This window comes from Trachypithecus francoisi, unplaced genomic scaffold (assembly GCF_009764315.1).
Source record: "Trachypithecus francoisi isolate TF-2019V2 unplaced genomic scaffold, Tfra_2.0 Lachesis_group15, whole genome shotgun sequence".
Classification (NCBI taxonomy): domain Eukaryota; kingdom Metazoa; phylum Chordata; class Mammalia; order Primates; family Cercopithecidae; genus Trachypithecus; species Trachypithecus francoisi.
The window spans coordinates 2,702,309-2,723,626 of NW_022681460.1; the positions used below are offsets into that span (position 1 = coordinate 2,702,309).

Genomic DNA, 21,318 nt, shown 5'->3' on the forward strand with positions numbered 1-21,318 from the left:
TTAGACCACCTATTAGCTCACCATCTAGCCTCTGGTTCAAAGCCAGGACCTCAACATTTTTTCCCATACTTCTGCATTTGTTCACTGCAAAGCTGACCTCATGGCCTGCCCCATACCCTCATTTCAAACGGACCCTTCACAAATTAGAGTAGCTGAGGAAGAAAACACTTCAGTGAAAGCTTTTAAAAAATCACAGGTCTCTCCAGACAATGGGAATGGCAGGGTTTCAAATTATAGTCCGTTTATTTCCAAATTAATATTCAGGATAATATAATTCTGGTATAAAGAAAAATAAACTAAAAATTTTGACTATTAGCAATTAAAATATTTCTCAAGGCACATTAACTGTAATTCAGAAGGCACTTCTATCACATTGCTATGTAACATTTTCAAGCTTTTCATATATTTCCTAGAGAGAGAAACAAAAATAAACATTGTAGTGGCCAGTGTTATTTTTAAGCAAAATATCAGCAAAGTTGACTGAAACATCAGTTATTGAATATTAGCTAAAAACACATTTGTTTCATAGAAAATATCTGAATATGATTCAAAGCTAAAATTAATTCTAAGCAAACGTAATTGAGATTCCATATTGAAAGAGGCTCATGAGTAACGCCAAGTCACAATACTCATTTCTTTAACTCAAAGAAAAGATCTGTGTAGCTTTCAATATCCTGCCAAAACTAGCGGGTGAAGGGATTCAAACCCCAAGAGTTCCAGGAGGGTGGTTCAGCAGTCAACACCTATCAGAACTATATAAGGTCTAGGTTAAGAATGCCATTTCCTAAGCTCCACGCCAGACTCACTGGAAGGGACACCTGGAAATGAGAACCAGAAATCCCCTTGTGTAGCAAGGTCCCTAGTGGTTCTTATGTGCACTGGAGTCTGAGAAAGGTGTCTAGTGGCCCACTCTGATGAGGTGATGCACCTGTGCCCCCCTTCCACGGTGCAGTTTTCTACTGTACCAATGCTTTCTCTCCTCACTGTGCAAATCAAGTTTTCACTATGCCTTTAAATTGTTTCCTTCTGAGCACCATCTGCTCAGTCTCAAAGTATCACTCTAGCTACATTCTCAGAGTAGGAGATCATCCCTCAACTAATTGGGCCCAGTGAGCACACTGGCTTCATTCATGTAACACCACCATTCCTCTCCTACACAGAAACAGAACTGAACAGGCACGTTACACACGGGTGGTAAAGTACTCCCACATGATCCACTCTGACAACTACTGATTCAATGCTGAAGGACTGGAGAGAACAACTCTCACAGGGCTAATTGGCCTACCTTTGCTGCAACAATGCTAAGGCCCATTCCATTCTGCTTTTTTAGGGTCACAGTGATTATTTCAGGTTCCTTCCTCAGCGGCTGAGCCTAAAGGATGAAAACAAAGGTTTATTTTACGACTGAAATGGAAGTGCTTCTGTATGGTTAGACAACTCATGAGCTAGTCAATCATGTTCACTGGAGCAAATGGGGAAACAAAAAGGGTGAGAAGATAAACAGTAAAAAAAAAAATTCAATTAATATAGATACTCTTCAGGTATTAATCTGGTAAACTAAATCAATATTCTTGACTGAAATCTTAAAGATGAATTTAGTCATAAATGCTATTTAAATGTGATTTGAAGAACTTAGTTTATAAAACAAAATTAAACCCCCATTACTATCAGGTAGAAAGCCTGATCATAAGGACAAAATTCAATTTTTACTTTATTACGTTTCAAAACAAATTACCAGTCTTTTTGTGTTTTCAAAGAAGAAATTTAAAATTATTTTACACTATCTATGGGGAGGACTGCAAAAAATGGTTGTAACAGAGATGACCTAACATCTTTGTCTCTTGCGAAAACTCAGCAGTAATTTTATTTTAAATAGCAACACCAAGGCTGCTGCAAGACTCATGCAGCAGCACCCAGAGAGTGCTGCTATTGAGTGAAGCCCACCTGGCAGGGTAAGGAGCCTAAACTGACAGCCCATAAGGCAAGACAGCTCCCGACAGACTCAAAGAATGAGAAAGTGAAATTACTCATTGAAGTTACACATTCTTTACATGTCATTGCTATACGCCAAAGAGTAAACAAAATTCAAGAAAATTAACAGTCCATACACACTAAGGAGGAATTTAAATAATTAAACATATGAGCAGGAAGCTACCTTGCCAAGAGGTGGTAATTATACATATGGCTTTTTAATTTAGAAGGAAAATAACTAAAGCTTATGAGAGATTATTTTAAGGAAAATAAAATTAGTTGACATTAGAATTACTATTTTTTTAAATCAAAATCTGAAATCTCCTGAGGAATCTTAGAATAAACTAGAAAGATAAGGAATGAGTGAGTCTACCTAGAAGGTATTTGTTTTTCCATAAAATTGGGTAACCAGAAGTTGCTGCTGTTATTTGGGACTTAAAAAAATAGCAGTCAGTAAAGTCAGTAAAAGGTATTAGGGGCCGGGTGAGGTGGCCCATGCCTACAATCTCAGGACTTTGGGAGGCCGAGGCAGGCGAATCATTTGAGGTCAGGGGTTCGAGACCAGGCTGGCCAACATGGTGAATCCCCATCTCTACTAAAAATTCAAAAAAATTAGCCAAGTGTGGTGGCATGCACCTGTAATCCCAGCTACTGAGAGGCTGAGGCAGGAGAATCGTTTGAACCCAGGAGGCAGAGGTTGCAATGAGCCAAATCGTGCCACTGCATTTCATCCTTTTCATCCTGGGCAACTGAGCAAGACTCTGTTTCAAAAAAAAAAAGCATTAGGGGTATGTTCAATTTGTCAGTAGTTCAATGTGATCATCTATTTGGTATAAAAGAATGATCAACAATTAATTCAATTTCTGGAGATGGCCATGATATAATGCTCAAACCTAAAGTATGTGAGGAAGCCAAATTAATTACTTTGAATATACAAAAAATTCCTGTTTGTGTTTAAAACTGTCTATATGAAGCAAAGTAGAATTGTTCTTAACATGTATGAAGCTGGGAAATTTGGGGATTTACCACTCTTTCAAAAAGATATAAAATATTACTAAATGGCTTGATATATATTTAAGACAAGGCAGAACTGACTATAAAAGAATGAAACATTTCTGCCAAAGAATTTTAAGAATATTTTAAGATTATCATATTAATATATTTAAAAATATGTATTAAGACCGGTATAACCATGGGTATAAGTGTTCTTTATTTCAAAAAGCACCACTGCTTACAAACAAAACTGTAAGAGACATGGCTTGGGAGGAAAAAACCTATGTGTAAACCACGGTTTAAAATTTTTGAATATCAGTATTTAATGGTGATTTTGAAACTCTGCTATTACACCCATCTTCAGTTGAGAAAGAAACAAATCGGCATCACACCTTCAAGTCCTAAGGATCTATTTCACTTCACGGGGCCCTCAAAATACTTGCCAGCTCTGTGTTCTCACGCAGAAGGTGACTTTCATAATCTGCACCTTCAAAATAGATTGTCCAAGTACCTGGTGAGCGTGTGTGAGGAATTAACCTGCAAAATCCTAAGGAGGAAACAAGCAAATTGCCAGTGAAGAAGCACATCTTGTCAAGCTAAGGGAAGCAAGATTCATTACCAACTGCTTCATAGCCAATACATAGTCTTGATTTTTCTCACTCTACACCTTTACTCCCCTCTGCAAACTGAATTACTAGACATTTAAAATTATCCATTTGTTTTGGTCCAAGAGTATTTCAGCACCAAGCAGTAAAGTAAAATTGGCCTCCCCCTCCTCTGTGTTCCAAAAGAACTTTCTTCTTGCTCCTATAAGAAATTATCAAATCGCCTTGTCATTAATTCCTTGCAGAACTGTTTACTCCATCCACTAAACTCAGAGGTCCTTAATAACATTCAGAATATCTACTTAGCAAAGGGGAAGAAAAGAGGGAAGGAGTCAGAAGACAACACGAGCACGGGGTGTCTGTCAGCACGCCAGACTCTAGGTTCAACTACGTACATTCCAATTATCGGGTAACCTGTACAACAATTTTAGGACTCCTCCTCATTACTCTTTGTCCAAATCTCCTTTTAAGTTCATACTAATTTAAATGTCTTACAAATAAATTTTGGAATCATTTTATAATGTTTTCAAGAGTATCTGTTATTTTCATCAGGGACAAATGACACGCTTTGTAAAAGTAAGCCTTTCAATTCAAACTAGGTCATTCTTCATTTAGTCAAATCCTATTTTGTTTCTCAGCAATGTTTTGACCAACTCCTATCTATCACACGGGCCCTGAACAATCCTTGGTACATTTTCTCTACTGCCATCTTCTTCCCACTCTCAGCAGCTACCATTCATGAAGAGTGTCCTGTGTGACAGACTCTGCGCAGCTTCTCACCACAGTCTCAAGTGGTCTGATGGCTTGGACTAGTGAGTTTTCCCTGGCAGGAGCTGACAGTCTCATCCACTCCAGTGCTTCAACAAGGAGAAAATTCTGACTGTTATTTGTGGACAATCAGTTTATTTATGGTAGGCAAAAAAGGAGATGTCAAAAACATATTCAGTTAAAAAAAGTATACAAAGTAATTTTACTTAGTTTTATTTTTTAAATCACTATTTCATTTCAGATTCATGAAAATATAACCTACAACTTGCTTCTCTTTCTCATGTTTCAGGGAATCACTAATTTAACATGATTTTGCAATCTGAACAATTATCAATTATTTTCTTATTTTTTTCAAGGGCCACATTTCCAAAACAAGCTCTGGACCATACTACAAATAGAGATTTGGCTTTATTAGCTTCAGGAATGCATCTCAGACCAGGTATGAGCCCAGGCTAGTCGTGCAGTCTTCTCTCACAGAACTCTATTGTATGAAGGAAACAAAGGAATATACATTGAGGGCACAAAGTAATTCTTTAATCAGCTTGTAAAGAATTGAGTGTGAAGCACTGAAAACACTGATGTCATGAAAGAAAACACTCGATTCTTTGTAAGTCTTCTAAAGGCATCTGTGTACTAAGCTACATGTACAATGATCATCTAACACATATGAAGTAATGTAGTGATGCCGAGACCATGGAAACATCATATATGTCCTAAAATTAATGATTTAAGAGAGCTTATGGGGAAGTCACAAAGAATACTCCATCATCAAGTCAAGAGCTCACTATTTCCAACTTGGTGAGGATCTGCCCTATGGCACATGTGACAAACTGGCAATTGCTTGTAAACTATAAACTATACAGATTTGCAAAATGCTAGTAGTCACCTTGCATGCTTATTTGCAAGATATTAATTATAAAAACAACTAGTTACTGACCACTGAACATACAGCAGGCCCATGCGAGGTGCTGAGGATCAGAGAAAGTGCAGCTGGCCAAGCCCAGGCTCTCAGAAACCACCCTCACTAAACGTGGAGGACAGACAGCAGCACATGTTTCAAACACAATGTGACCAGTGCAAAAAGAGAAGCAAGTAACTAAGAATCACTCCTGGGGGAGGCATGTTAAGTGTTAGGAAGACACTGAGGTTTTCCAGATGAAAGGATGCCTGATTAGAATTAAGAAAATAAATAAGTGTATAAGTTCAACAGCAGGAGTAGTGACAACGGTAATAGCACAGATATTAATAATATACAGTTCAATATTAACAATATATATAGTGTATTTCAAGGTGAAGCAGTAAGGCTGGAAGGTGATGTCATGCTCAACAGTTTAAATTAATCCCACATATGATAGAGGAAGAGTTCCTGGCAGGAGAGAACCATCCACAAACCATAGTTTTAAGATACCATGGCAATATGAACAATAGAACAAAACGAAAAAGTGGAGTGAGGAGACCATCCGAGGATGAGTGCCATAAGTAACACGTGTGTGGGGGAAGACTTTGGGAAGGAAAACTGGCTGTGGTTTCTGATTTGCTGAGATGCAGCACACTTGGAAGGATACTTCTAAGCAGTCCTGTGGTGGCCGAGTGCTTGCTGCTTGGAAGCTGTGCTGCTGCCTCTGGGTCCACCAGTGTGTGGCATGAGGCTTTTTCCAGGGAATGGGAGAGCGCAAAACTAATGCTCTGGGGCTAGTTCAGGCCCACTCCATTTCTCAGACCTGCACTGAAACCCAGCCCTCCTCCTTCCCCAACCTTGTCACAGGTGCACCTGTACCAAGACTGAAGGCTCTCCCTGCCTTCTCCTGCTCCTACCCCTCTTCCTTCACACACACTTTCCTAAAAGACCTCACCCCGGCCTCATCTCACCTTGGCCTCTCTCTGCTTCTCTGAGGACGGCACTGAGCCCTGAGCACCTTTTGGAAAGGCTCCAGAGGTAACTGTTTTGCAAACACATTTCATTAAAGATGCAGCCTTTGTAAAATGATTTTTTTTTTTTTAACTATCAGAAACTTTGAAGGTATCTTGAAAGGTATAAAAATGTATTTATTGTGGGGAGTGAATGTTTCACTGAAGTTAAAAATCACACTCACCAGATTTATACACCTATGGGCATAAAACCTCTATCATTATTACTTTTATTTGTTTAAACAAACCCCTACACTTCGGGTCTAACTTTCTACTCATCTGAGCTGTTTTCCACTTTATGAAAAAGTGGCAGACTTGGATTAAAATTTGGTCTAACATAAAACCTCATACATCAGAAATAATTGTGGTGTTTTCGATCAGTATAGATCACAAGAAAATGTAGTAAAAGTGACATAATAAAATCTAGGAAATCGGTTGCACTCAAACCTTTCAGGGCTATAAGCTCTTCACACAGAAAAGCACACAACATGCTGGAGTTTGGGTCTCGCCAGCACATATGTGCAGGCCAGCGTGGCACTGGTGGCCACAGCGGCAGCAGCAACAGCAGCACTCACACCCCCTCGCTCTGTGCTAGAGTTCTGCATGCTCCACAGGAACCCATTCGGTCCTCCCAACAATCTCTTAGCTGGGTACTATCAACATGCCCATCTCACTGAAAAGAAACTGAGGTGCCAAAGTCAGCTGCCAATGGCAGCGCAGCCTATAGGTAACAGAGTTGGGTTTAGAATGCAGGCAGTCTGCTTCCAAAGCTTGTGTTGCTCTTAATTGCTATGCTGGTAGCAACAAAGTTTACAATTTAGTGCTAAAAGAACGAATCAACCTACTATGCTTATAAAACACCAAGAAGGGAGAACAATAAAAGGTCCCTTGTAATCAGCCCAGGCAGAACACGTAACCATGACATCAAGTGGGCAGAGCAGATGCTCACTACAGGGTCACAAAACATCCCCTAGCGCTGTCTCGACACTTCTGACCTTACATCACCATGAAATATTTCTCCAACTCAGCGGAACACGGACTTCTCCAGACAGCATGAGGGTGTACTCCCACATAAGTGGACTACTCTATGAGGTGGACAGTGAATAAAATGCTCGCTTTAACCTGGGGCGTAGCTCAGACTCAGGCATGGAGACTAATTTACCTCTCTGGCACAGAGGATCTAAAAATTCTTGTAAACCATTTGGAATGTTTCTGACAACATCACAAGAATAACCATCTTCTGGCAAAAGAAACGGCAGCTGTAGGTCAGGATCCTCCTCCAACTGCACTTCCCTTCCATCGCTGCGGGCCAGCTCATCAGCAGTGTTTTCAGCCACAGCCACTACATTTTCTATAAGATCCTGTTTGGAAAACAAATGCAAAATTAAAAAGAGATGCTCACTGTCTGATGCACGTGACCAACAACTATTCCAAGTCTGTCTGATCTGTCTGATCATTGCAGCACCGCTCATCTCACAGACAACAGGCATAGACAGACGCAGGCTTATGGAGGGAGCACAGATCCCAAGCAGAACAGCCATCATCCGTTTTCTAAAGCCAACAACCCTGGGCTGCACACATTTTATAGATGAACCAAGATTTTAATTATTAATTTTAAGTAACCTGTAGCTTTAAATAAAAGGAAATTGTTCTATCGCAAGTTTTTCTTTTCTAATCATTTTTTCATCGTGCAATTCTTTAATTTTCAGTTGTTAATAACTATATTTGTATAGAATGTTTAATGATATAGGGAAAAGCTCACACAATGTAAAATACAAAAAACCAGCATAAAATATCTATACAGTATTTTTGCCAGTGTGGAAATATATCAATATATAGAGGTTATTTCTGAATTGTGGGTTTATGGATGATTTTTATTTAAAAATGTTTCACCGATATATTACCCACATAAAGGAAAGTTCACAAATCCTAACTGTATAGATCAATAAAATGAACACACCAGCTCAACCACCAGGTTCACTTCTGTTCAAGAAAGAGAACATCGTCACCTGAGTAGCTACCCCATTCCCTCTCACTGTCCCCTCCTTTTCCTTCAAAAAGAATGAAATGGTTTTCAGGCTTCTATCACCACAGCGTGATTTTGATTGTTCCTAAAGTGTACATAGATGGAAGCATACTCTATGCACTTTGCACAGGGCTGTTTTTTCACATTATGTCATAATGTTCATCCCAGCTGTTGTAACTGTAATTCATTCTTTCCCACATATGTCTTTATATGACTATGACATGATTTATGTATATGCTGCACTTTTGATTTGGTGATTTCTAGTTTGGGGCTGTTTTGTTCATGTCTTGTTGGCATAAACTCAATGTTGGTCAATCCATCCATCCACGTATATAATTCTCATGACTCATATTTAAGTCTACAGCATCTCTCTTTATAAATAGCTGACAGTGGTAGACACTATTTCTCACCCTCTGTTCCTCCTATTGAGAGGCAGGCATGCCAAAACTCCCGGCTCTATTCCAGATGAGACGGGACAAGCCTCTCACTTTAGCCAGGCTGTGAGGGGGTGACCCGTGGCAGAGGCACCTGCCCTCCAGCACTCAGTTGCGGCCACGCCCACTGGAACTCAACAGTCCTGGGCAGCCTCCTAACCGCCTCTCTTCTAGTCCTTCTGATAACTTTCCAAGAACCTACTTTCCTGAATAAAATCCCTTTCTACTTAGTGTAGTTTCTGTTTTTTCATTGAACTCAACTCAGACAACAACATGAAAACGATCTCGTAAGATGAGAATAAGTCAGTCAACTTATTAAATAAGATTTCCTTTTGTTTATTCATCCAAATTTCCCTGTGCAAACATGTCCCGCACTGTGTGGTAATGTGGCAACATCTACTCACCGTTGGGATAAAAGGCTCATCAGGTGCACAGTGATAGTTCTGTAATAAGGCTTGAAGTTGTAGTGAATTTAACTTAAAGCAGGTGCTGTTTATATTTGGAATGTCATCAGGTGCATACTTATCCATGGTAAGCAAAGTTGTTGCCTATGTAAAAGAAAAAAAGGACACAAAATATCATACTTGTAAAGTTATTCTATAAATATTATCCTTTATGTAATATTTATAAAAATATAACTCGCTAATTTAACTTTGAAATGCAGAATGATTTCAGGAAACAGACTTCCATTTACAGTAACTATGTACATTAAATAGAACTAAAAGCATTATCTTTTGAAGGGCATCTTTTTAGATGCCCTCTTAATTTTATGACATGCATGTATAATTAGATTTAATTATGTTCGTAAAGCATTTTAAAAACTCTCTTGAGAAGCAGAACATTTACTTGACCATTCAGATGACCAATTACCGGTGTTTGAATAGTTTCATTGTCCTGACTTGTCATAACATGCTGTCTAGCCTCTACACTAAATCTCTTTTTAAAAACAAGGTTAAAAAATGGAGGAAAAAAATTATACATAATACTAAAAAAAGTCCCAGGTTTTTAAGCTATAGATGACTCAATTCGTTAATTGCAAAACACCACCTCCTAGTTTTTCGTATCTAAAAACTTTCCTCAGAGCTGGTGAAGCCACTGGGATATGATTTGGCTTTGTATTCTTGAGGGTTCATTCTCATCCAGTTTAAAACTGGTGCTCATCTTTCACTATGAAGTGTTCTGAAATACACCTTACTGATCTCAATCTAAAGAACCCTTTAAGGATATTTATAGTCTGCTGGTTACCACTTATGAGTCGAACTGTGTCTCCTAAAAATGTGCAGGGCTAACCCTCAGTACCTCAAAGTGTTCTCTTTTTTGGAGGCAGCATCTTCCCAAGGAATCATCAAGTTAAAACAAGATCAGCTGGTCCAACGTCGGCTGTCCTTATAGAAAGCAGTCTTTTGGACACAGACAGGCCAACAAGGAGAATGCCATACGAAGACAACGGCAGGGACTGGGATGATGCATCTACAAGCCAAAGAACGCCAACTACGTGCAAACCACTAGAAGCTGGGGGGAGGCCTGAAACAGAACCTTTCCTCAGAGCCCCCAGAAAGAACCAACCCTGCTGACATCCTGATTTCAACTTCTGGCCTCCAGGGCTGTGGAGCAACTGTTAAGTCACTCAGTTTTTGACACAGGTTCAGTATCCCTTACCTGAAATGGTTGGGACCAGAAGTGTTTCAGACTTTGGAGTTTTTCTAATTTTGGAAGATTGACATATATGAGATATCTTTGGGAATGGGACCCAAGTCTAAATATGAAATTTGTTTCATATACAGCTTATACACACAGACTGAAGATAATTTCACACAATATTTAAATAACTTGGTGCATGAAACAAAGTTTGTGTACATTAAATTATCAGAAAATAAACCACGTAAACCATCTGTGGTTGCTTGGTGTCACCATTTCTAACTCTGAATTTTTATGTACCTATAAGCAATCATTTTCTTAAATTTATTCAGGCATAAGTACTTAACAGTAACAATTATGGCATACAATTAATACAGTGAAAAAATATCTGTACTTTGTTATGGCAGCCCAGGTACTAACACAACACTACTTCATTATTTGTACATATGAAAAACCCCAAAAAGAGGGTACTGAGGTTTTGCTGCATTAAAGCTCTTGGTCATTATAAAGATCAGATGCCTTTACCACAAAGCACATGAGCTGGGGAGTAGCACCAGCACTCACCTGCACGATCCTGCTCAGATGACAGTCTGCAGCCAGCTCCAGCCCCTGCTTCTCAGCCCAGGCTTCAATATGGCCCAGCTGCTGACGGATAATTGCGCCCCAGTAATGGGAGCACAGCCCTGAATCTGGGTCAGTCACTAATCTATTGAACAGCCACATATTGATAAAGTGGAAAAGCTGAGAGAAGAGCTGGATGGTCAGGGCGGCATTGACTCTGCAGCGTCGCAGCAAGGACATGGCTCCTGTGAGCGTGTGCAGCACATCATCTGCCCAGACAGGATGAGAGGACAAGAGGACCAAAATGTCATCCAGGAAGAACCCTTTGAATATGCAGTAAATTCAGATAATGGTACCTATGGTCGTCAGTGCTGTTGAATCACTTTAAAAATATCAACTTCATTCCAAGAGGAAACAGTGACATGATCTTAAACGACATATAGTTATTAACTAATTACACTTAACATCATAATTTTGCCTTAAGAGACTTTTTAAAGAATATGGCCAGTGTGACACACCAAAATGAGAACTATCTGTAAACAAAACAAATAGTAGTTAAAATTTATTAAAGACTGCCAAACCCAAAAGGACATCCCATTTATTTTAAAAATACCTCCCCTTACATATGTTAAGCATTAAAATGATGCTAAATGTGAAGGAAGAGAGGGACAGAGGGAAACAGTCAAAAAACATCCTAACCTATTTTTGGTCTTTGCAGACTGTTCTCTTCAGGGTCATCTAGAAAGGCTGGCATGTAATTATTAAGTTCTGACTGAAGACAGTGAACCAAGTATCTGAAAAGACAGACAATTTCAGTAATCTAGCATGACAGATGGCTATTGTCAGACATGTTATCACATGGGAAACAATCTGGATTCTTAAAAATATTTTCCATTAAAAAAAAATGAGTTTTACTCTTAGGAATCTTGAAACATAGCTCACTGAATTCAGTATAACTATATTAAGTATGTAACTATATGTAGTTAATACATTTTGCAAAAATGTATGCTTCTTGATATTCACCTTCAATCAAGGTAAAACATAAACCTTAAAATTAGTTTGGAAAACTGAGTAAGAAAACAAATGACTTAATTATTTATAGAGTAGCGCCATCTTCAAAAATGTGTTCCTTACTTAAATGCCATTTGAACCAAATGTGCTAAAACATCTTGAGCATCCAATGTGATCCGACTAAGGTCTCGGTCTTGCTTAATGAAGTTGAGAAGTTCAGATGCATTTGCCATCCAGAAGGCAAGTGCCCCTGCAATATTCTTCTGTTTCTGTAGACAGAAGACATTTCCATAAGCAACACGGAATAAACAAAAGTAATAAAAATATAAAGGAATGCTCTTGAAAAGCTGCTGGAGATAGACCAGTACCTTCCCATTTCACCAAGGATTTTACCACAGATACCAGATATTTGCAAAATAATTTGGGTGCATACATAGCAATGGGAAGTAAATAACCACTGCAACTATTTCTTAGGATTCATGTACATAGACATATGAATTCGGTTAGCTACAATTTATAGATGGAGTCAGTGGAGAAATAGAGATATCGTATAATGTAACACCAAATTGTAGACTGTGCATTATCTGGTAATCTGTGCAGTATACATACATGTATCCATGGTTACCCACAGCCACCCTGATACTTGTAGTCACTGGTTTGGACACCATGCAACTCAGTATCAAGTACTGATCTATCACATCCTCTCCCGACCACATGTGCAGGCCAGGCAACCTCAGATGAGATCCAAAGAATAGGAACCAAGGACAAATAATAAAGAGAAGAACAGAGCTTTTGTCATTTCATATCCACACTGAAGTGCATGAAGCAGAAATTATGAAATGCCAATAAAGGTTGCACAGTCAAAAAGGGTTTTAGTACTGCATGTCTCAGCTGCTGAATGAGTGTTATGAGCTGTTCAGTCCAGCTGTTTTATTACTGTGTTTGACATGGGAGCAGCATGAGAAACTTGGCTAAGCAACACAGCTAGGATCAGCTCCCAGCAGATGTCCTACCTGGTCAACCTGGTCTACTTCCTGGAGAAAAACAGACGAGGGGAAATCAAGCAGAACGAGAGAAAGAAACTTGTAAACAATCATGATAGTTTAAAAAAATCAAAACACTCATATGAAGGTACGACATGAAGGTACGACATTTAGTTATGTTATTCCCAAAATAACATTTTCACTTATGGTTCTGAAGTACCTTTAGAAGTATACGACCTAAAGGATTAGTTTTATGTTCTTACCACTGGCACAATAACTAACTGAATTTTTAGAGTTTATCAATAAATATGATGTTACAATAAAAACACATGAACACACTGATCTCTTTAAAAGATTCACAATGGAAGGACTTGTGAACATCTTTCAATGATATGGTGTGCTTACTACTTACTTAAAGGTATCTAACAAGGTGAAAGTCCATTCCCCTAGATTAATTAACAGGAATGGAAGAGACAGGAAAGACCAAGAAACAATAAAAATAAAAGCTGAGAAGATTAAGAATTTAAAAGTGTATAAATAACTTATACCTATATTAATGGGAGTAAAGTCTTTGTTTTTTTGAAAACAGAATTTAAATTATTCACTACCATAGTTCTTTTCCACTACTTTAAGATTCCTCCCATTGGATACTAAACCTAAACCTGAAGTTTAAAAGACTTGTTTGGTAACAGTGATTTCACTGACTAGTTCACATCAATAAGGAAAAGGCTATCAAGGGTAGTTTTACGATAGGTGTCTCACAATTTGAAACAGGTTTAGTTAAGTCCAAACATGAGAGAAGACAGACAATGGCTTTGAATGACAACTGAAAAGGAAATCCACGTTTGTTGATAAAATAATGATATGAGAGTGACAAAATGGTCTCCAAATAAAACGACTTTCTTTTTACCTATTTCCTAACTGGGGTAAAAGAAGCATAACCCCCATCAAACTCACGCTAATCACTCAAACATAAAAGAAACATTTCTTGAAAAATTCTGGCCTTTGAAAACAATTCTGAAGGAACTAAAGGATCTTAGTTTCCCTCAAGTGATCCTGCCGGGAGAAAAGCAACCAAGCTACCTATGTTATTAACATTATATAATTAGAGTTTTATTAAGTTGAATAACAACATTGACAAGTATTTAGAAAAACTGAAAAAATCTGTACATTTACTTTTAAGAACTTTAAAGATTAAATCTGCAGATGAAAAACTGCTATGAAAATTTTATCAGCTGTAGATCGGGACAGAAAGTACGTAAAAGAGCCAAACCATTCTATCAACAAAACACCTTTATCTTCTGAAATTTTGAAAACCGGTTTATGACGGAATCATTTTAGGTGAGAAGTATGTTACGATGTCCATTATACCTATACATGTGCTATCAAAAAGCCCAATTACTACCAACATCTAGGCTCATTACACAGGAGCAAGTGATTTTTGATAACCATTTTTAAAAAGTCTAAGAAGGTGTTACCAGGGAACGGGGAAAAAGAAAAACACCAGCAACTACTTAAGGGGTATCACTCTGAGGTGATGGAGATTTGGAACCGTCAGAGGCGGTGGTTGCACAACACTGTGAATGCACTCAACGCGACTGAACTGTTCACTTCAAAATGGTTAATATTATATGAATTTCATCTCAACAAATTATTACAGAAAAAAGTCTACAAAAGCTCAGCACTTTCTCACAACGATTACTGCAGGCTGAAGGGCCTTTCTCAGGACTATTGTGTTAGCATACACAGTTACCTTCACGATGCTGAAGTTTACTTATTGTGTTAGCACACAGTTACCTTTACGATGCTGAAGTTTACTTATTGTGTTAGCACACACAGCTACCTTCACTATGCTGAAGTTTACAGGGAGAACAAGACAGAAAAAAGCTTACATTTCCTTTCAACTCTTTCAAGTTATATGTTTTCCTATAATATTTATATAACTTCTATTTTAGAAAAAAATCTTTAGAGTCAAACATGTAACCAAATCAGAAGCCCTTAAAGAAGCTGAGTTCACTGGTTTAGCAATTACAACCACCATCACCAGAGGAGCGCGGCTGGCAGCTGGAACGTACCTGGATGACGCCCTCCATCATGCTCACCATCTTGTTGACGACTGCAATGACTTTATGTGTGCGCTCTGGAGGGCTGATGTCAGGTCTGTACTGGTTGGACAATACATACCGGCATGCCATATATAATACATATGTAGGGGACAACTTAAAGTGGACTGTAGAGCTATTAGTATAATTTATAATGGCAGATAAAAATGAATCTTCAGCTGTGTAAAGATTTCAAAAACAAAAAAGGAAAAAAGAACAAAAATGAATGTGAAAATCAGATGGAGCAAAATGGATCAAGAAATAATTCATTGGCAATGAAATCTGAAATGACTCACAACTTTCCCTGAATTCAATGCTTGCAGGCAGTATCAGTTCAGGCCCAGAAGCATCCTGCGTTCTAAAAGAAGAAAGCTGACATCACTTAAAATAAGGTCACATGGCTAACAATACTACTGACAACCTATGTAGATTTCTGCAACTACTTTTTAAATCTAAATACTAATCTTTCCAATGTAAAATAATAAAATATCCCTTGCTTTCAGATGCAGCCTAATCAAATAATGTATTGGGAGTGATCTTATCACGACTCCTCTAAGAAGGTTAGTTCCTTGAAGTATATGCCACGGCCATGACAGCAGATCTGACGTGATTCTGGATTATTAATGAACACTTCATGTCTAGTACAGGGATCGGTCTGTCTTGCATCTGCTACAGCTATGGCTCAGGTAACACTGAAAAGAAAGTAGTAAGCGACACAAAGAAATATTAACCATGCCAAGCTTGAAACAGAGTTCTTATACTGAAAGGGAAAAGCTTCCTAAGACCTGGACTTTGTCTTTCTCTGCTGACACAGGGTTAGACAAGTTGACCATGGCAAGTCTCCTTCAGCCATTACTATCATCATTTTCCAATGCTTACAGTGATGCATGCCTTAAAAAGAGATGTTCTACTCACTCACATTTCTTCTTACGGTCACATAAATTCCAGGTCCTTTCCACCATTTAGCCTGACACTACATAAATAAGGAACTCTCAAAAATTATAAATACAAAAAACTATAATTTGGAACATTTATAAAAACCAGCATTGTACTAATGTTTATCTATTTCCAGGTATTCAGATCACATTAATCCAAAAGTTAGGTTCATTTCTGTCTCTATAAAACTAGTCTCCAAACAGTGTGTCATCACCCATTGGCAGGGCAGAAGGCTGTTTTGTGAAACTACTCTTTCAGTTAAATATAAATTTGTGTGTGTGTTCACCAGAGCACAATGTAAGATATAATCTTGTGTTGTGACCACTGTTCAAAAGCATTTTGAAAGCCATTGTTAGGCACAGACTCTTTAAAATGTGTAAGATAATAAATTACAAATCCAGTTTAGATTTCCTTATCTTTGTAGATTTACACTTTTCTCAATGAATAATGCTCAGCTTATTCTTTCACTTAGCCATGGGATTAGAACTTCAAGTCATTTACTTATTACTCCAAGTTTGTGACCCGCTGTATTTTATATACAATGTTTACCAAAAACCAATGAAACACATAGTCAAGTGATCAGCTTCCTTAACATTTCAATGTCTTTATCATTTTAGTTCAACTTTAACAGAGATAATCAGGAAGAATTCTCAAAAATATCTCTGAAAAAGAAAATTTAAATTGACAGTAAGAGTCAGGGAACATGTGTTTTGCCTTTCTGCAAACTTAACTAAAAATTAAATTGTGGGGATATTAATGACTTAAACTGTGGCGAACATCTCTACTGAGTTAAATATTGACTTAAACTGAGATCAGTACTTACTCAAATAAATCTTATTTGGTGAAATGGAAAGTCAAGAGTTATCTTGATATTTGAATGAGAAATACTCATTAGTGACTTAAACAACAGTCATTTCAGCAGCAATGTGTCTGTGAATCTTAGACAACTGGTAATAAACAGCCACAATTAAGTATTTGGAATTGCTGGTCCACTCATTAAATAAGTTAATATACACAATAAAAAACTTTTCCTTCAAAAGCAAAAAAGAAGAACTTATGATCATTACAGATTTGTAGTAGTTTTCAGACTGGCTAATTTTTTTTCAACAGCAAACCATTCTCTTCCCTCCATCCTCACCTCCATGCACCAAAAAATGAATAAAGAGAAATGAATATATTTATACAAAATAATAAAAATATAACCAAATATTTTACTACTAATAAATATAACCCAAATCTTTTTATCAAACTGTATGCTTCAGAGTTGATTATTTACTTTATGCTCTAATGATTTAACTCAACAGTTAAGGAAAAGAAAAATGCTTCTATAAACAATGTAATTTAAATGATCAATTATTTTAACACATCTCCCTTACATTCCCGTATTTACAGACATCTAAAATTGCAGCTAGGCAGTTACATATCTCAAAAAGTGAACCTGAATAAACTTTACCAATTATATTCTAACAAATCTGGTTAAAAAAGTGTTTAAACTTTTTAAAGTGTCTTTTGTCATTGATAAAAGAAAAAAAAATTAGTGACAATTAAAAGTCATCCCCTCCATTCAAAAGGGTTTTTTTCCTTCACTAATATTAGCATTTTAAACACATTTAAATTTTTCATGGCTACATCAGTTAAATTAAGTAGTGCTTATTACAACACTGCCTATGTGAAAAACAAAGAATGGGGCAGAAAGCCTCATCTGTTTTCATCATTGTTATAATAGCAACAAAGCAACATATTTTGTAATTAAAATAAAGCCTTTAATAACTCTGCAAACTAATCTTACCTTATAAAATAATTAAATTATGTGTTTATGGTAAAAAATTTTCTGACATACAATTAACCATTATATGACTATTTTGACACTATTATTTACTAATCACTAATTTTGCATATACTAAAAGCATTATCCTAATCAATCCACTCCCTCGTGTGAATTCATTTACTCATTCAAATATTTATGAGCTAAGAACTATGATTCATGCTTCTCAGTCACACCTTATAAATACATAGAGGTATTCCTTAACAATACCAATTTACCGTTCTGAACATCCTACTCCATAATACACCACCAAAAACAAGTACAAACTCAGAAAGTAAACTATTTATTATCACATGTAATAAAATTCACATAGCCAATAAAAATCTTGCATCAGAACTAAAAATCCACAAAAATAAAGTTAAAACCTGGGATTCTCTTATGAGTCTACATATGTAACAACCGGTGAGAGAATGATATTAAAATCCTGCAATATCCAGTGCCCTCTGCTGGAAGTTGTGAAACTGAAGAACTGTCTTCGTCACCTGCAACTGAACTGATAGGTGACCCTGGGCAAGTCGCCTGCCTCATCTAACTGCCTCACTGACTGGATCTTTAAGGAAACAGAATGGCCTCTTCAAAAATCTATCTGAAAAGCCCCAAAGGGGGAATGCTGCCAGTTTCACTGCTGATAATGAGGATGCCACAAAAGTCATGCAGTCTTTCCCTATGTCTGTCTGAGTTCCCGCAGAGCTCTGGGGTAGAGGTGTTCAGCACCAAATCATGCTGCTAGTTCCACTAGTCAGTATCTGTTATTTATCTGCCATGTTTAATGCAAAGATACTACTCTGCAACATTTAAATAATTCTAGAGGTCACAAGGAAATAGGATTCTGATTAAGGTGACATGTTAAAAATCTAAAGACAAGGAAATAACAAAAGACAGTTCTCTGCCCAGAAAAATCAGGCAAGAACAACGTCAGAAAAAAAAATAATAATTCATCCTCAATCTATCTCCACAGGCAGACACATCACATCAGAGCACAAGATATAATATGGCATTGATAATTCTTAAAATCTGTTTCAAAATCATTTTTGGCCTTACGTATTTTTAAACAGATGAGGATTTCTTCTAGAAATGGGTGAAATGACCAGATTTTTCTAGATATAAAAATCATCAAATATTAAAATCCTATAAAAACTCCCTTTCTCTATGTTTTTACAAAGTAGTAAATTTTAAATGGCAACATTTTAATTCAGTGTGCCTCTTACTTCAATTTGATAGCACTGTGGCATGTAAGTGAGGGATATAACTATGGCAAAGCATTTCTTTCAATTCAATAACAAAGAAAGGAAATGCCCTTAAAATATTATTGCTAACATTCTAAAAATGTCAGCTGAACCTTTATAAATTCAACAATCTTTATCCCAACCCTTCTTTAGGAATACTTTTACCATTTAAAAATGATGTACTTCCTACCTGCTTTCTTGCCTGCGATAATCTGGCTGCTGCTCTATTCTGATCATCGGCTTCACCATTCCCCGCTCGGCTGTGCTAGAGGCAGATGATACTCTGTCGCTGTCCAGCCTAGTGGTGCTCTACATGGAGAGAAAGCACAGTGCGTTTAGAAGCCCACGCAGACCAATCAAGCCTGACACTCAGTGTCGCAAGCAGAGACCTGATACGGGGCTGCCAAGCAGGGCAGGCAAGAACACAGACCAGGAAATAACAGAGCAATGCTGGGGACACTATGTCCACAGGGAGTGCCCACTAGGAGTTGCCTTTAAAACACAGGCATGTAAAGCTGGTACAAACACACAATGATTTTTCCAAAAGTACATTAATAGTAATTTGATTCCAACAAGTTATTTTAAAATCAGGTTAAGAGATAAGAAAATATGTATAATATGAAGAGGCAGGGTCTTTTTAAAGTTTATTATTTTTCAGAACAGATTTAGAAATCCTACTCCTTACAGCTCAATACCTAATGAATTCAGTACAGAAACTGGATTGTTTCTTGCCCTTAACACCAGGGAAAACACATATTATATGGTAACCCAATCCAGTATATTTAAATACTTCTAGAAAGTATACAATTCTAACCATTTGTATGGAATTTGTAGGCAGACAAAAGGATGAGTTACCTACATTAAGAAAATCACCAGGAAACAAAAAATTTTATACAATGAAATTCACTGTAGAATAAAATTTCATGTAAAATTTCTTATTACATCTGCTTACTACAGAAACTGAGTACTAGTAAATAAAAAATTATGTTTCTTTTACCACCTAGCGATTATTACTGTATTGTACATATCTTTCCAGCTTTTCATATTTTCCATAAATGGGATTATACAATCTTCTTGATAAAACACTTTTTCAGATGTTATAAACATCTTAGAATATCACCTATTTTTATATTACAAACTTGCAATGGCTGTATAACATTTTGTTGTCTATTCCTCATACTTCATTAAACCAATGCTTTATTACATCATTTAAAATGTTCATCATACACAGCGACAAGACAATTGTGCTTGTACATATGCATATATTCACACACAATGAATCCTTCCATAAGAGAGATTTTTTTTTTTTTTCCTTTGAGACGGAGTCTCGCTCTGTCATCCAGGCTGGAGTGCAGTGCAGTGGCACAATCTTGGCTCACTGAAAGCTCCGCCTCCCAGGTTCACACTATTCTCCTGCCTCAGCCTCCCGAGTAGCTGGGACTACAGGGGCCCGCCATCATGCCTGGCTAATTTTCTGTATTTTTAGTAGAGACAGGGTTTCACCGTGTTAGCCAGGATGGTCTCGATCTCCTGACCTTGTAATCTGCCCGCCTCGGCCTCCCAAAGTGTTGGGATTACAGGCATGAGCCACCACATCCGGCCCATAAGACAGATTTATAGAAACACAATTGCTGGTCGATGGATGGCAATACTATTTACACTATTAAAAAATTATTATAAATGACTAGTAATAGGGCAATGGATAAAGAAGTTACAGCATGTTTATGTGCTTACATACTACAGAATGGTTTTCATGTGTTTTTTAAGTGACTTTTAAGTACTGAAAAAATGCTCAGAGAGTAACGGCTGAAGAAAGATGTGTGTGGAGACAAACATATCCAATCGTGTTAAAATGCATACATGAACATACAGACACATACCGGAGTTCAGAAAAGGACCCCTCACGACGTTACTACCAAAGGTCAACTATAAATTGTGGATGAAGGATTTTCATTTTTACTTTTTTCCTCTATTTACCAAGTCTTCTTTGTGGACTACACATTTTTTTAAGAAACGAAAATTTTTATAGACAGTTCTTTTCGGCTCATTCAATTATTCATGAGATGGTTCCCAAGAGTCTTCTACACAGCAGGCATTTTTTAAGAAAAGTGCAATGGAAACACAGCAATGACGTATGAAACAGGAGCACCACTTGCAGAGTTCACATTCTACAGTCGGTCAACAAACAGAGCAAGCATTGGATGGTAATAGAGACTGCATAAATAACTTACATCAGGTGTTGTGACAGTGACAGGATGCTCAGGGACAACCTCTTCAGGAATGTGGCTTTAAGCTGAGGTCTGAGACAAGAAGGGGCCAGAGTGTGAAAAG

General features: G+C 37.4%; 1 protein-coding gene across 18 annotated transcripts in view; it reads right to left on the minus strand.

Annotated features, from left to right (window-relative positions):
* Window positions 1-21,318, minus strand: part of AFDN (afadin, adherens junction formation factor) — a 143,143-nt gene that overhangs the window by 44,619 nt on the left and 77,206 nt on the right. For 10 of the 18 annotated variants that reach the window (XM_033234211.1, XM_033234209.1, XM_033234210.1 and 7 more), the window contains 11 exons: window positions 19,178-19,296; window positions 15,297-15,358; window positions 14,974-15,179; window positions 12,929-12,949; window positions 12,039-12,184; window positions 11,604-11,698; window positions 10,908-11,173; window positions 9,110-9,253; window positions 7,408-7,606; window positions 3,408-3,511; window positions 1,286-1,372 (listed from right to left, as the gene is read on the minus strand). In XM_033234211.1, coding sequence (XP_033090102.1) covers window positions 1,286-1,372; window positions 3,408-3,511; window positions 7,408-7,606; window positions 9,110-9,253; window positions 10,908-11,173; window positions 11,604-11,698; window positions 12,039-12,184; window positions 12,929-12,949; window positions 14,974-15,179; window positions 15,297-15,358; window positions 19,178-19,296 — 1,449 coding nt within the window. The remainder of the gene's footprint in view (window positions 1-1,285; window positions 1,373-3,407; window positions 3,512-7,407; window positions 7,607-9,109; window positions 9,254-10,907; window positions 11,174-11,603; window positions 11,699-12,038; window positions 12,185-12,928; window positions 12,950-14,973; window positions 15,180-15,296; window positions 15,359-19,177; window positions 19,297-21,318) is intronic. The other 8 variants (XM_033234218.1, XM_033234217.1, XM_033234213.1 and 5 more) reach the window with 1 other exon arrangement.